The sequence below is a fragment of the Colobus angolensis genome, unplaced genomic scaffold, assembly GCF_000951035.1.
Source record: "Colobus angolensis palliatus isolate OR3802 unplaced genomic scaffold, Cang.pa_1.0 Scaffold172, whole genome shotgun sequence".
Classification (NCBI taxonomy): domain Eukaryota; kingdom Metazoa; phylum Chordata; class Mammalia; order Primates; family Cercopithecidae; genus Colobus; species Colobus angolensis.
The window spans coordinates 1,704,146-1,721,292 of record NW_012114844.1 but is presented as its reverse complement, the minus strand read 5'-3'; the positions used below and the strand labels follow the sequence as shown (position 1 = coordinate 1,721,292).

At 43.7% G+C, this 17,147-nt stretch overlaps 1 protein-coding gene across 3 annotated transcripts in view; it reads right to left on the bottom strand.

The window, feature by feature from the left end:
* The window catches only part of MESDC2 (mesoderm development candidate 2), a 49,283-nt gene extending 36,020 nt beyond the window's left edge, over nucleotides 1-13,263 (bottom strand). The window contains exons 1-3 of one of the 3 annotated variants that reach the window (XR_001001404.1): nucleotides 12,974-13,263; nucleotides 5,493-5,725; nucleotides 3,220-3,766 (exon numbers count right to left, since the gene is read on the bottom strand). Coding sequence is in view for 2 of the 3 variants with exons in the window: in XM_011938367.1 (XP_011793757.1) it covers nucleotides 3,508-3,766; nucleotides 5,493-5,725; nucleotides 12,974-13,252 (771 nt within the window). In the remaining variant the exon portion in view is untranslated. Of the gene's footprint in view, nucleotides 1-2,470; nucleotides 3,767-5,192; nucleotides 5,378-5,492; nucleotides 5,726-12,973 lie in introns of those variants that run through there. The other 2 variants (XM_011938367.1, XM_011938368.1) reach the window with 2 other exon arrangements.
* Between the last annotated feature and the right edge of the window lie 3,884 nt (nucleotides 13,264-17,147).

Genomic DNA, 17,147 nt, shown 5'->3' with positions numbered 1-17,147 from the left:
GAGGATGAAGGAAGAAGGAAAGATGTATATATCTAATACAGGTTTCATAGTTGACAGTCAAAAGATATCATCCACATTTACTAGATCACTAGATATTAAAACAAGAGAGAAAGGAAGACAAATTTGTTAAAAACAGGACCTTTCTCCCAGCTATTTGGGAGGTTGCGGTGGGAGGATCGATTGAGCCAGGAGGTCGAGACTTCAGTGAGCTGTGATCCTACCGCACTCCAGCGTGGGCAACAGTGAGACCTGTCTCAAAAACAAACAAAAAATGACATTTCTCTCAAAAAAATTGTTTTGTTTTTTTGAGACAGACTCTCACCTCATCACCCAAGCTGGAGTTCAGTGGTGCGATCTTGGCTCACTGCAAACGTCCGCCTCCCAGGTTCAAGCGATTCTCCTGCCTGAGCCACCTGAGTAGCAGGGATTATAGGCGTGCACTACCACACCCACCTAATTTTTAGTAGAGACAGGGTTTCATCATGTTGGCCAGGCTGGTCTCAAACTCCTGACCTCAACTGATCCACCCACCTTGGCCTCCCAAAGTACTGGGATTACAGGCATAAGCCACTGTGCCCAGCCCAACATTTCTTTTGCTCATGAATCTGCAGACTGTTTTCTCCGGTCAGCTTACGCTAACTCCCCTCAGTGTCAACTGGGATGGCTTGAAGGTTGGGGCTGGAAATGTTTAAATCTTCTCCACAGGTCTGTGCCTGAGCTGGAAGACTCATGCAGCTGGGCCTCCTGGGCATCCCTCTCTCCATGTGAAACTCTGTATGCAGCCTCTCCAGTATGGTGGCTTCAGGGTAGCCAATTAAGACATGGTTTTACAATCTATTAAACTGGTAAATGCGATGCCCAGAGCTAGCAAGGATAGATCTACTGTTGGCAACGGTAAGCTGACTAAACCACTTGGGAGGGCAATTTGGCAATACACACCAAAATGTTAAATTCTGTTTGTTGTAATAATCTAATAATTCTACTGCTAGGAATTTACCTTTCAGATATAAACAAAAGTGTACCAAAATATTTTGTATGAAAATGTCCACTGCAGCACTTAATGTATCAGCAAAAAATCTGAACACTCAAGTGTCCATCAGCAGGGACTATCGTGGTTTAAACCTCACCACCACCCTGCTGATGTAGGACACCTTCAGCTATGGCCTGCACTACTGAAGGACCTCCCAGTTCACAGCTCACACCGGCTGGGGTCCTCTTCTAATCACTTCTCCTGTGCAACCAGTGTAACCTGGACTGCCTTTCACACCCATCCCATCACAATTAAGATCCACCAGAGCGTCCCAAATTCCTACCAAACTCCATATGCTACTCCAGCCTGGGCCTGCACTGGGCCCCAGCCTCTCCCTCTGCCACTTCCAGCCACAGGGTCTGCCTCTTCCAGTTACAGGGTCTTAGCTCAGACTGTTCCCTCTGCCTGCCTTACTCTATTTCTCCTCTCTTCCTCTTGCCCTCAGAGAACGCCTCTGGCTGTCCCAACCTGGTCAGGGAAGATTCTACCTCCCACTACCCTGCCCCTTTCATACTTCTAACAGCTGCCATTTTACTTTGTACGTTACTGACATTTGTCTTCCCCCACCAAATCATTGAGTTTTACAACAGCAGAGGCTGTATCTACAACTGTCCTAGCACCTTGTAGTACCTAGTACATAACAGACACACAGGAACTACTGGCTGAAGTGGGGGCACACTGCATAGGAAACAATGAGACAGATCTGCACATTCTGACAGGGGAAGGCTCCTAAGTGGAAACACCAGGTACAGGGCAGAGTAAAAGCTCTGTTACCTTTTGCTTAATTAAAGCAATTATCTCATCAAAACAGCTGCTTTACACTGGGCCATTTTGGCTATGCAGGACAGTAACCCATTCAAATTGCCCTAAGTAAAACAGAAAAAGCCCATGGACAGGGTTTGTTTCAGCCACGGCATGATTCAGGGACTCATTTCTGCCACCAGAGTGTGGCACTCTCTCCCCACTGTCTGTGTTGGCCCCACTGTCAAACAGCTCTCCTCTCCAAGGGCGGGGCCTACAACAGCTCTGCTCCAGGTTCAAAATGCAGAAGAAACAAGAAAAGCCTCTTTCGGGGCCTAGTATCCTAGTACCATAGATCACACAAGCTTCATCCTGGAGTGGGCATGGCCTGGAGGGTGCGGGGACTGCAGGGCAAATGTCCCATCCAACGTAGAGAACTGAGAATGCTGAGGGTGTAGTTCTTTAGAGGGAAATGTGAGCAGCTACCAAATTAAGGGGAAACAGAAGCTGTGAGACTAAAACAAACATACATCACCATAAGTACATTTACATAAGTAAAGGTACTTTTTTTGGTGGGTGGGCAGGGAGGGGGATGTAGGGGAACAAATTGTTAACAGCAGCTTCTACCGGGACAAGCTACCGGCAGCAAGAGAGGGCTACACCTTTCACTTTGTACCATTCCTTAACACTGACATTTTCTAACCAGGTAATGTGCTATTTTTAATTTCTTCAAATCACAATTGAGGGTTTTTTCCAAAGAATTTTAGTTCTTAGAAATGATATTTGTATATAAATGTTCTAACTCTTATTCAGAGTAAGCTCTAACATATGAACGGCAAAATCAGACATTAACTCCATACAAAAGCACAGATTTAGGCACTTTATCAAAGAAAAATATTTAGAAATAAATGAGGTTATTGAGTCTTCTGTCAAACTCTGCAAAGGACTCTGATTCCCTACTTACATCCTTTAAAACTGTCACATTAAATGGAGCATATAACCCCTGGACACCAGCAGTACCCTTTCCTAAATAAGGAAACAAAACAGAACCCCTAACTTTACAGACCACATAAAACCTGACGGACATCAAGAGTTCTCTTTTACTGAGGAGTGGGATTCAAGTCAAAGAAATTCAATACTACTTAGGATTTCAAGTGACATATTTTCTGTTCTCTATTTCCTGCATAGATTTTGTATTTACACCCCCTGGCTTCCTGGCTATATATTTAGAAATCTGAGTTCACAAAGCACATTTTACCTTTAACATAATGAAAATGATGTACATGGCATGAAGAGTTTGACTCAATTAAGTCAAGAGTTTTAAAGACTTCTCTGATCAGAATTTGCTATCCTTTTAGTTGACAGAAAATAAAAAACATGGACACAGAAGGCAACCCAATCACAGCAGGTGCTTGGAGGGGAGTGGAATCTCAGTAGAGTTGACTCACCACGTGTAAATGGGAAAAAGCAACACAGTCACATTTCCATGTTAGGTAATTTTACAGTAAACATGAATTTGTCAGTGTCCAGTATTAATTAGAAAACATCTGTCTTCTTACTTGAAGCCTATTACGCAGTAATTCTTTGACCACAAACTGGTCATGTGGCAGACCCTTTCTAGAAGAAACTAGAATGTCAACCGGCGTGCAGTTTCCTGAGACTACTCCCACCCCACGAGCTGGGCAAAGAGCTCTCCATGTCCACCTGTCCCTCCACAGTGTGCCACTGCTGCCCCATCACAGGTCTTCTCTTTTATTCCCAGCTCGATTGTCTTCCTTGGAAGCCTGAGATTTCACATCTCCTTCCTTCTTCTTTTTGCCCTTGTCTTGCTTTGTTTTATTTTTCTCTTTGCTTCCTCCTCCTTTGCCAGGGTACACCTGGCCCTCCAGAGTTACATCAGCACACCTGTCCTGACCGACCAAAAAGTCCTTGATCTCCCAGGCGTAGCTCCCATCGCGAAGCATGAAGATAGCACGGTCTGATCCCACTATGAACCTTGGGCAGAGAGATGCAATCAGACAGTCAGCACGTACTAGTAAGGTGCTAATGGGTCAGAGCAATTCTCTGGCACTTACCATGTTTACTTCAAATTCCACATGAATATGGAACAAAAAATTGGATTTTCCAAGGCCTAGCGGCTACTGATATCTCATGTATGAAAATATTAGCTTGCAGAACTATTAAATACCCAGCTCAGGACAAAACAGAAACAGACATTGGATGTTCCTTTGTAGTATAAATGGATGCCCATGTTAAAAGCAAACATTTGGAAAACCTCTCTAGGACACTGCAGAGGTGGCCCAGGGGCTGCTGCTGGGGAGGTAAAGAGGCAGCTTCGATCTGATCTGTATCTGTTTTATATTCTGGAGTGTCCAGTTACAATTTTATGGGACAAAAGACTTGTGCTGATAAAGGTGGAAAACCAAGGGCTTAGAGTGGGTCACGGTAAGAGGCTATGAAGGCCTCAAGAGGACACTTGGTTATTGGACAGAAATCCTAGCCCCGGAGCTCAGCAGCAAGCAGCCCAGCTCGCCCACACTCAAAAGGTCCCAAGGAACAAAGCAGAAAGAATGAGGCCTGGGTGGAGTCCTAGTGTGGCCAGCAGGCATGATTCTTCTGTTCCTTAGGGACTACACCACGTGTTCCCCCTTCAGTTTATAACGCTCCCACTGCTCCACAGAGACCAGTGGGCCTTCTGGAGCACACATCACCAAGACATTTATTTGCTCTGTATAGGTGTCTATTTAAGCTAATTGAAAATATTTTGCTGGCCGATGCTAAGTACTCCTTCCATTTCTTGTCATTACTTTCATATTTCCTAAACTAGAATATTTGCAGACCCCAAATTTCAGAACTGTTCTTGAGGAAAAAGCAGCAGATTTCTTAAAATTGTACCTCAGAAGCATACTTAGGTGTGAAAACTGAGCCTCTTCATATTAAATTAGTTATCTGTTAACAGCATGGTCCAAGCTTTATGTGTGAACACAGCTACACACAAAAGCACTCTCCACTGAGCAGAAACTTCTAGCAGAAGAGGCTAAACTAAGCGATACACCCTTCTGTTCAGATGAGATAAGAGCTGAAGATTCAAAGATAAATAAAACTTTAGGATCAACTGAGACATTAAAAAAAAAACACACACACACCAGGCACAGTGGTCAATGCCAGTAATCCTAGCACTTTGGGAGGTTGAGGTGCAAGGATTGTTTGAGGCCAGGAGTTCAAGACCAGCCTGGGCAACATAGTGAGATCTCGCCTCTACAAAAAATAAAAACAAAAACTTAACAGCTTTTACCAACAAATCCTTCCACCCCCGACCCCCCACAAGATGGAGTCTTGCTCTGCTGCCAGGCTGGAGTGCAGTGGCATGATCTCGGCTCACTGCAACCTCTGCCTCCCAGGTTCAAGTGATTTACCCGAGGTCAGAAGTTCAAGACCAGCCTGGCCAATATGGTGAAACCCTGTTTCTACTAAAAATACAAAATTAGCCAGGCGTGGTGGTGGGCGCCTGTAGTCCCAGCTACTCGGGAGGCTGAGGCAGGAGAATCGCTTGAACCAGGGAGGTGGAGGTTGCAGTGAGGTGAGATCACACCACTGCACTCCAGCCTAGGCAACAAGAGCAAAACTCTGTCTCAAAAAATCATCATTATAATAATTAATAATAATAAAGAAAAGACCCAGCACAGCCTATGATTTTCTCAGCTAGTTGTTGGTGCTTTACCTCTGGACGTCATAGTTGGCATTGAAAAGGCTGCCCTGCCAGAGGCTCGTAATTTCCTCTGTCTCCTTCTCAGTGGGGCTTCCTGATACAGTGACAAACATCATGAGAGTCTTCCCTTTTTTCGTCATTTTCAATATGCTTTCAGGCTTGCTTGGGTCTATCTTTGAGAAGTCGACCGGTGCTGAGGGTCTCTTGTGTTCTGGAAGATCTCCTTCTTCAATTTCATCATCTTTCTATCAGGTTGGGGGAAAAGCATCAAACCTATCATCAGAATCTTTTTAACTGGCACAGGCAAAAACATCTGCATGATGTCAGGTGCATGTATATGACTTGAATTACAACATAAAAAGGAAAACTAGGGATTTTCTTCCTCTTCTTAACTTTCAATACAGTCTTAAGTTTCAGGCAGCAAATATTACCCAAACCCAGGTTACCAATCACAGAGCGCCCCCATGTGATGGGTTTCTAGAGCTTTTAAACTCTCATACAATCTACCCAACATGGTAGGCTGTAAAAATGGCCACATTCTGGTACGGTCATACGATGAAATACTTCACAGCAACAAAGAACAAATACTGTTACATGTAACAAATCCCAAAAACGTTAAGTGACAGAAGCCAGGTACAAAATAAGATTTACTATGCAATTCCATTTATTTAAAATTCAAGAATGAGCAAAACTAATTTAGGGTGACAGAAATTAGAACACTGTTGCCTACAGAAGGGGGACAAGGTGGGATTAACTGAGAATGACACAAGATAACTTCTCTGGGGTGACGGAAATGTTCTATATTTTGACAGGCGTGTGGATTATACAGAAATATCCATTTATCAAAATTTATTGCAAGCCAGGCACTGTGGCTCAGCTTGTAATCCCAGCACTTTGGGAGGCTGAGGTAAAAGGATCACTTGAGGCCAAGAGTTCGATATCAGCCTAGGCAACACAGTGAGACTCTATCTCTAAAAAAAAAATTAAAAAGTAGCCAGGCATGGCAATGCACACCTGTAGTCCCAGCTACTCAGTAGGCTGAGGTGGGAGAATTGCTTAAGTCCAGGAGTTAGAGATCAACCTGGGCACCATAGTGTGATCCCATCTCTTAAAAAAAATTAAAAAATTAGTCAGGTGTGGTGGCAGGTGCCTGTAGTCCTAGCTACTCAGGAGGCTGCAACATGAGGATCACTTGAGCCCAGGAGATCGAGGCTGTAGTGAGCTATAATCATGCCACTGCATTCCAGCCTGGGAGACAGAATGAGACCATGTCTTAAAAGAAAGACTGCACTGTATACTTAAAATCTGCAGTCCATGTATACCCATTTCACTTAAATAATAGGTATTGTACAAAAATATCCAATTCCAGTTAGTAGGTTTGCTTTCTGTAGTGGCATGGGTTAGCCATTCTGAAACTATCTTATGTGACCTCTAGGATTGAGAAAAGGAGTAAACATATTGAGGATAATGAGAGCCAGGTTCTTAACTTCTGGAAATGAAGTTACAAATATGAAAGGGGGAAGAACGAGCCCTGTGGTATTAGGCTGGAATTGAAGGTATCAGGAGAAACTCAAGGATTTTCATAGATTAACAGATGAGTAAACAGATAGATGGACAAAAATATGTAAAAGAGCCTGGATTCATTGGAGAACAGGCTTATAGCAAGGGAGACAGAAGATGAGCCTAGAATAATCCTGCATCACAAAGTAGTAAAGTGCTCGAAGAATCGTGGAACATGTCAAAATGACACGGAAGCCAACTTGAGGCAGCTCTCAGGGGCCAAATTTGAAATAATCTCAACATCAAAATAAATAATAGTATGACTTACAACCCCTCAAACAAATGTTGAACCCATAGGGATAAAAACAAATGAATAAACTGCTAATACAAAATGGTAACTTTGTCTTTTTTTGAGACGGAGTCTTGCTCTGTCACCAGGCTGGAGTGCGGTGGCAAGATCTCGGCTCACTGCAACCTCCGCCTCCTGGGTTTGAGTGATTCTCCTGGGTCAGCCTCCTGAGTAGCTGGGATTACAGGTGCATGCCACCACATCCAGCTAATTTTTGTATTTTTAGTAAAGATGGGGTTTCACCATGTTGCCCAGGATGGTCTCGATCTCCTGATCTCGTGATCTGCCCACCTCCGCCTCCCAAAGTGCTGGGATTACAGGCATTAGCCACCACGCCTAATAAATAGAATATAGAATGACAGATAAAAAATCTTTAAAAGAACCAGGTTCTGGAACCAAGGAACCAGGTTCCTTGGAGAAAAGGCTAATGCCAGCAACTGAAAGAAATGAAGTACTGGCTAGGTACGGTGGCTCACACTTGTAACCTCAGCACTTTAGGAGGCTGAGGCTGGAGGATCACCTGAGCACAGGAGTTAAAGACCAGCCTGGGCAACATATCAAGACCCCATCTCTACCAAAAATAAAAAGAAAAAAGAAAAAAAGAAATGAAGTACTGACTGATACATGCTACAACACAGATAAACCTTGAAAATATTATGCTAAGTGAAAGAAGCCAGATATGAAAGACTACACATTCTATGATTCCATTTACAGGAAATGTCCAAAATGGATAAATCTGTCAAGACAAAAGGTAGATGAGTGATTGCCTGGGGCTGGCTAGGGAGTTGGGAGAAAACTGGGGAGGAGTGGTTGAAGGTTTCTTTTGGGGATGATAAAAATGTTCTAAAATTGATTTTGGTGATGGCTGTAAAACTCTCCGAAGATACTAAAACTAAAATGCACATTTTACATGGGTAAATTGCCTATGGCATGTGAATTGAATCTCAATAAAGCTGTTACCTAAAAAAAAAGAAAAAGCCACTAAGTCATTCTTACTTGGTGCTTTTGACCAATCTCTGAAGGGCCAAGATATAAGATACCATTAATAATGTACTATATTAAAAATAATTTTAGTAAAAAATAAAAATGAAAGAATTCTACACAGTGCTTGAAGGTGATCCATACTGACATCAAACCTGGGATCTGGTTTCAGTTCTACACAACTAGCTTTGTGACCCTGCCTAAGAATCCTTACTCCTTGAGGCCTGTTTCCTCATCTACAAAATGAAAAGCAGAACGAAGTGATCTCCAAAGCCCCAGTAACGTGACCACATGTAACGCACCAACCTTCTTTTCAACTCTGCCACCCTCTCAACTGACGTGTTTCTTTCTTATTTTACTTTGGAAGAGTCACCGGTGGTGACTTGCAGACAGGAGCATGGGCTGTGCTGTCAGATGGATGCGCTCCATCACCATGCAGCCTTGTGCAAGCTACTTAGCCCATCTGAAAATAACTTTCCTTACCTATAATGGAAAGGAGAGGGCAATAACAGCGTCTCCCTCCTAAGGTTTGTTTGGGGATGTAATGACTTAAAGGCAAACAGTATTCAGTGCTGCATCTGTTGGCTATGACACTGCTGACTCCTTAGGCCTCTGTGATCTGGCCTCCAATCACAATCACCGCATGGAAATTACACTCTCAAAGTCGCAAAGGACCTCCTAGTTGCCAAATTCACAGGTTGTTTCTGTCTTTATCTTAATTCTCCATAACATCTGTTACAGTCTCCTCAAAACACTGCAAGACTTTTAGTTGGTTCAATATCCTAGAATATTTGCATTTTTCAGACTGATTTCACTAATAATCATGAAATTAACTCAGGAGGTCCCAAGCACCTTTTTTTTTTTTTTTTTTTTTGAGATGGGGTCTCACTCTATTGCCCAGTTTGGAGTGCAGTGGTGCTGGTGCAATCCTGGCTCACTGCAACTTCTGCCTGCCAGGCTCAAGTGATCCTCCTATCCCAGCCTCCTGAGTAGCTGGGACCACAAGTGCATGCCACCACACCTGGGTAATTTTTTTTTTGTAATTTTGGTAAAGATGGGTTTCACCATGTTGCCCAGGCTGGTCTTGAACTCCTGAGCTCAAACGATTCACCCACCTCAGTCTTCAAAGTGCTGGGATTACAGGCGTGAGCCACTAAGCCCAGCCCAGCATTTCTTTGTTAATGTAAATATAATTAAACAGTCGTTAAGTCTAGTGTATATAGTATGGGTAAAAATGGTTTCGAGAGACTTAAAAAAAAGTGGCTTTAATTTCCATTTTATATGTCTGTGTTTCAGTTACATAAAAAAAAAAAATTGCAAAATAGTACCCTAATGAGCCTGGAGGACATTAGGTTAAATGCAATAAGCCAGACACAGAAAGACAAATACTGAGCATTCTCATTCTTATGTGGGACCTAAAATAGTTGTGTTCACGTAAGTGGAGATTAGAATTGTGGTTACTAGAGGATGGGAAGGGGAGGGGAGATAGGGAAGGAGGATGGTGAATGGATACAAAATTATACTAGATAGGAAGAATAAATAGTGCTCTATAGTATTGTAGGATGACTATAGTTAACAATAATTTACTGCATATTTTCAAACAGCTAGGAGAGAATTTTAAATGTTCCCAACACAAAGAAATGATTAATGTTTGAGGTGAGAGATATGCTAATTATCCCGAACTGATCATTACATTGTATACATGTGTAGAAATACAACTCTGTACCCCATAAATATGTATAATTATTATACCTTAGGGTGGGAACAGGGACAAGTCTGGCAGTCCCCTGACTCCAGTTCTAGCCCTGTCTCCAGGGCAGTCTTGCATTTTCAACTGGCTTTGTAGCTCCTTCATTACTGTTTGCCAAAGTCAAAAGCTACAAAGCTGAACTCCCCTTTCTGCAAATCCTCTTCTTCCTCCTATGGTTTTTGATATTAATAATAAGTGACACCCACTGAGTAGCTACTAAGTTCCAGGCACTCTACATATATTATCTCCAACCTTCAGAACAATCCTACTAGGCTTCCATTTAATATATGAGGAAGATGATGTTCAGAAAGGACAAATGATTTACTTAATTTACTCACCTGCTAGAAGTACAAACCACATTTCTGGCTCCAAATCCCTCCAACTGCCCCTTCCCATTATACCTGGCTATCACAACATAAAATGAAATAACCACCTTTGGTTTTTCTACACCAACTGGGACTCAGAATTAGTTATAACACAATAGAAGGAATTCTCACCTTCTCTCCACACATCTGAGGCACAGCCTCTCATTGAATCACTGTTTCTCACACTGCTGGGGAAGGAGTGAGGGTATGGATTTAGAGACGGTCACAAGAGAAGAACTGCTTCCTACAAAAAAAGCACCCACAGAGATGGATACGCTCTCCCACATAAAAAACACTGCTACTGGGGAAGGGTCCTCATGTCTGTAGAGTGTCTACAAACATTAGCTCATTTAATCCTCATGGCATCCTGCAAAGCAGGGCATTCTCTGGCTTTACAGATACCTAAAACTAGGATCAAGTAGCTAGTGAGGGGTAAAGTTGAGTTCAAAATCTGTATTTTTTTTTTTTTTTTTCTTTGAGACAGAGTCTCACTCTGTCGCCCAGACTGGAGTGCAATGGCATGATCTTGGCTCACTGCAACCTCTGCCTCCCTTGTTCAAGCAATTCTCGTGCCTCAGCCTCCCAAGTAGCTGGGATTACAGGTGCCCGCCACCATGCCTGACTAATTTTTGTATTTTGAATAGAGATGGGGTTTCAACATGTTGGCCAGGCTGGTCTTGAACTCCTGACCTCAGGTGATGCACCTGCCTTTGCCTCCCAAAGTGTTGGGATTACAGGTGTGAACCACAGCGCCTGGCCAATCTGTCTTTTTACTACATTATGTGGCCCTGCTGTTCACAAAATCAATCAGTTGCCCAGGCATGGTGGCTCACGCCCATAATCCCAATGCTTTGGGAAGTCAAGGTGGGAGTACTGCAAAGGCCAAGAGTTCAAAACCAGCCTGGCCAACATAAGGAGACCCTACCTCTATAAAAAATAATTAAAAAAACAAAATCAACCATCAAGCCATGTTAAAAGTATAAAAATCTCACATCTCTCCTTTCTACTCTGCTCCTGCAGTTTCTAGCGTAATCCACGTCTTCCTCACCATCCTTCATTTGCACTTCTGTTCACCAGTATGTATGGCAGTACAGGTAAAACAGTTCAAAGAACAGGCTCTAAAGTCGTGACAGATTTTGAAACTCAACTAGCTTGCTGTGCGATGTGGAGCAAGTTAAATAGCCTCTTTGTGCCTCAATGTCATCATCTAGAAAATAGGGATAAGTAGCTCCCTCATGGATGGGTAAAAGGATTAAATAAGATAATGTGTTTTTCTTGGCCTGCAAAGTCTCTCCCTGCTCATCCATCCTGTTATCTACTGTTCCCAGTGCAATCTTTGTTCATCTCTGCAGCACCTCTTCGTCTAGCTCAGGGTCTGAGTAGGTCAAAAGGAGGATTTCTCATGAGGTGATGTTCTCAATCTGGCAGATCAAAAGGCTTTATTTGCTGTAGTCCAAAAAGAGAAGGATATTGCAAGGGAGATGGTGAATGGGGACATTCTCTCCACACTCAAATCTACCCCAATCTTTCCATCAGCTGCTGATAACCACATGAAAACACAGGACTGCATTCTTCTAGTCAGATGAATCAGGTGGTATTTTAAACTTGTGTCTGAAAGTCTTTCCCTCCTCCCCCAACACACACAGAGATAATCACAAAATAACAAACACCAGTGTTGGAAGGAATCTCAGGAACCATCCAGTAAACCTCCTCATGTTGCAAATAAGGAAACTGAGGCCTAGAAACTAGACATGCCCAAGGTTCCACAGCTATGCAAGTCAGCCAGGACAGTACAATCACCTCAGGAAGGGGGAAAGGCAGCAATGTGATTTTGGCCATTAATCGTTACCTTAAAAGCTTATTACACACTCCCTGTAACTGCACACTCCGGTGCATCCAAGTGACAAACGAGAAAACGCACTCTCCTTTGAACAAAAAAGTGTGAGTTCCACGATACAGAGCCACTAGCCATTGCTACTTCTCCCCTCAGTAAAATAAATCCACCCACAAAAAACACAAAATTCCCAGCAGGGACATATACCAAAACAGGAAGTCTAACATTCTACTGATTTAGAAGACAGCTGAGATAACCATTAAGGAAGACCATCTTCACTGCAACCCACTCTCCCACCCATCACCCCAAAACAAAAGGAAAATGAAGGAAATGCTCTTTAGTAGAGTGGGAAAGGTCTCTCTCCCTGTTTACAGGGCTCACTGACCACAAGGATCAACGCAAAGACAACCAGGGCACTGAAAAGTGAAGGGAGAGCAAGGCTGAACACTGAGGGGCTGACCCGTGATTGGAGTGGCTTGAGAAGTGGCAGGGGGAACAGGGCACTGGAATGAGAGAGGGCTGGAGCGAGGGTCAGCAGGGCGCGCGAGTGAGAAGAGGAATGGATGGTCAGCAGTGGCTTCATGGGTAAGGGTTAAAGGCATGAGTAGAGGAGGTTAGGGGGTCAGAAAGGTCCCAAGACAGAATGGGTAAGGGGTCAGTGGCAACAGGGTCCCGGACAGAGAAGAGCCAGGAGGGTGTGAGCGCGCCGCGGACCTCCCACTGCTCCAGAAGACGCGCCATGTCTGCATCATTGTAATCGCGAATATCCTTCTTCTTCTTCCGGGGAGGTGGGGTAGACTCGTCGGGCGTCCCGGGCGAGCCTTCGGCCGCGCAGGACCCAGGCGGTAGCAGCAGCAGCAGCAGCAGCAGTAGGTCAGAGGCACAAAGCAGGACCACGGCCTTGCGCGCCCAGCTGGAAGCCGCCATTTTGGCCTCGCCGCGCAGCGCCGCAGACACGCCGCTCCGACCGGCGCGGGACCCCGCCTTGCACATGCCTTCCTCTCCGCCTTTCTGAGGCCCCGCCTCCCGGCGCTCGCTAGCCTACCGGGCCCCGCCCTGTCCCATTTCCTCGTCCCCCGCCTCTGGAAGTCCCACCCCCCCGCCATTTTGGCCCCGCCCGCCCCACAGGCTCCTCCCCTTGGTCCGGCTGAGGCGCTCTACGCCGGCTGGGTGGGTGCCCGAGTGCTCATTTTTCGTTTTCCGTCAGAGGCCGACCTTTTTCTCTGGAACGCACAGGCCAGGTCCAGAAGTTCCTTCAGGGCCTCCAGGAACCACTAACCAACGTCCCTGTTGACCTCAGTTTCTCGCCTGTGAAATAAATTGGAAATGGAAGTTCTGGAGCCTGCCTCAGCTCTAAAAAGCCCATTTCTGGATATCAGACGTTTATCCTCAGTCTCTTGCAATTTCCTTTGAGAACGGCCAGTTAAAAAGGAGTGGCAGACAGGTAGGGCAACTTTTTTCAGAAAGTCAGAAATAGGTCGAGCCCATTGCTTTCCTCATCAATAAAGAGGATTCAGTTCAACCAGCTTTCAGTATTTGTCATCTCCTAAACTTGAAGGAAAAAAAAAATTTTTTTTCCAAAAAGATTACTATTCATCCCCAAAAAAGCTTGCCTTTCTTTGATTTCAACCTAATACTGTAGGCTCTGACTAATCCTTGTCAAGGCTGAATCACGCTACTTTTTGTTTCTTAAAAAGATTTTGGCCAGAGATGCTTTTGAGATTCTTCCTGTTCCTGTTTTAAACAGCTCATCAGCTGATGTCTTTAAAATGTTTAATTACATAAGAAGACCTTAAAAAAAAAAAAAAAAAAAGGCCGGTGGCTCACGCCTTTATAATCCCAGGACTTTGGGAGGCTGAGGTAGGACAATAATTTGAGCTCAGGAGTTTGAGACCAGACTGGTCAGTAAAGCAAGACCCCCATCTCTAAAACAAACAAACAAAAAAAACCCTTTCATTCTTTATACTGCTGCACAGTTTTATTTGGTATTGTTATATTCATAGTTTATTTTCTTAATGATGGGCATTTTTTACCAATTATTCTGCTATTAAAACAAAAAAGAGCTGTAGTAAACCTTTTTCAAGCCTTGTTTGGATAGGATTAGTAGGCTACATATAAAAGAAAACTGACTTTTAAACGTGGCTTAAACAAGATAAAAAGTTTGTGATTGATTTTTATTTCACAGAAGCAGTGGAAACTCGAATCTAGGACTGGTATGGTGGCTCCTCAGCCATCTGGTACTCGGCCTCTTCCTCATCCTTCTATCATATTGGCCTGTGCCTTCCACCATCAAGGTCACAAATTCCAGGATGGCTACTGGAGCTCCAGTCATCAAGATGACATTCAACCAGAGGAAGGGAGAAGGCAGGCAGGCCAAACCAAGCACACCTTTCAAGTGGAGTCAACTTCTTTTAAGCAGCCTACTGGAACATGGCATACATTTCTGTTTACATCTCATTGGCTGGAACCCAGCTCTCCAAGGGAGGCTGAGAAATTGTCTTCTAGTTGTATACATTGTCATCTCAAATAAAATTAGGATTGTAATAAAGGGAAAAGAATAAAGTGGAGGTACACCTGCTTTCCTTCACTCTTAGGACCAATGCAATTTAAATTTTCTCACACTGTAGGGATGGCAGATACTCTACATATTCATGCATGCATCTATATGTAAACGCGCTAAGCTATGACCTTTCCTATTGACATTGAGCAGAAACAACTCATAAGAAGATTTTTTCTTTTGTGAAATCATAGGGGAAATGTCATGAGCTTTCTCCCCGGAGCACATTGCTCCACCCAGTGGCTTGGAGCCCTATCCTGGTGCAGTCATACTGAAAAACATGCACAGCTGTGGCCGATCATGTGCTCTGTTGGGAGGGGTCACCCTGATAATTCATATTGCCAGTTTCAAAGTTAAGGGGCAAAGGTGCTGGGGTTCTTGGCCCACATATCTAGTTATAGAGATCATTGGAAGTTTTACAGAAATTGTTGGGAATGTGTAGAAAGTTTCAGGGCTGCTGACTTTCCTCTAAGGAGGAAATCAATTCAGTATATAATCCACTGATGTGAAAACATCTGGATCAATTGCATTTTCAACATTTGGATATTTGAAACTTACCTTAGTGTTTGGAACTTGATTCCATTCAACTCAGGGGGAATTTTATTTACCAAAGACCTACTGTTAACCAAGAATCAAGTGAGGCTCTGATGCAAAAATGAATATAACGAGATCCTTACTCTTGCAATTTTGGACTGGCAGAGCAGATAAACAACACACAGTAAATTTCGTGCAGATTACAGGAGATCCAGGCCCAAAGGGATGATGTGATGAAGATGATAATATCTCCATTTTAAATAAGAGGAAATCCTGGTTTTAGAAATGTATAATTTGTCTGAGGCTGCACAGCTAATGCAGTGGCAAGGCAAGAATCTAAGCCGAGGTGTACTGGACAACAAGGTCCAGTCTTTCTTGGAGTCCTTCTTCCACCACAGCACCATCTAGATTAATCAGTGAGGCACTCACGATAGTTAAATTGGGAGCCAAATGGAGAATGGACTGAAAAGTCTGGAGCCAGGAGCACTCAGATGGGACAAGAGTCTCTGCTAGGTCCCAGGTGGTGCAGTGTAGGCTGGAAAGGACAGATGTGAAAGGTTGTGTCCTCATGGCCTAAGTAAAGCCACAAGTCTCTTCAGTGCTCTGAGGTTAATACTAACCCCACCTCTAAGTGATTCAGTGACTGTGGATGGTAAAGCTGAATCTCAGATATAATTAGTGTCTTAACCTGAGCTCATCCTAGCATGCATCATTCCACAACAGAGGAGGGTGAAGCAAGACTTTCTAGTACTATTTGGAAGCAGGCAGGGGTAATATTGAAAATGTTGAAAAACTGGAGTAAAAATTACCAAGTAATCAGAATGGAGGCAGATGAGCTGATGGGTACAGTCACCACTGTGCCAAACATTAACCCTCTAATGACTGACTCATGGGAAGGCAAAGGAGGAGGGGCCTGGGGATGGGCTGAGAGAGGTAATGAATATTTACCATTTTGCACTTTTCCTGCTTTTTAATCCAATGTAAGAACAGACATACTGCATACTTCCTGGGCTTTATGAGCCCCTAAATTTACTCACTTAAAAAATTTAATTACATAGAAAGACACGAATCATTCATTGTAGTTGTTAAATATTGGTAGCAACTAACTGGTTGCCTTTTGTTGGAATTTCAAATTTTCAGTAGACAATGTGACTGGCTCAGTCTGAAGCAGGTGTCCATTCCTGGTCACCACCATTATTTGTGAGCAGAAAAGCATACTCACAGAGTTAAACATAATAGTATTTGTGTTTTCCTAGCTGGGCATGGTGGCTCATGCCAGTAATCCCAGCATTTTGGGAGGCTGAGGCGGGCAGATTACCTGAGGTCAGGAGTTTGAGACCTGCCTGGCCAAGATGTTGAAACCCCGTTTCTACTAAAAATACAAAAATTATCTGGGTGTGGTGGAACCTGTAATCCCAGCTACTCGGGAGGCTGAGGCAGGAGAATTGCTTGAACCCAGGAGGCAGAGGTTGCAGTGAGCCAAGGTTGTGCCACTGCATTCCAGCCTGGGCGACAGAGCAACACTATCTCAAAAAAAAAAAAAAAAAAAAACCAAAAAACCTTATAAATCAGTAAGAAAAAGATGAACAACCAAATGAAATGGGCTAGGACATGAATGGGTAATTCCCAAAAGAATAAATATAAATGGCCAGTTCACATATGGCAGAAACAAAACAGAACACAGAATCTCTCTAATATAAAAAAAATGCGGCCAGGCGCGGTGGCTCAAGCCTGTAATCCCAGCACTTTGGGAGGCCGAGACGGGCGGATCACGAGGTCAGGAGATGGAGACCATCC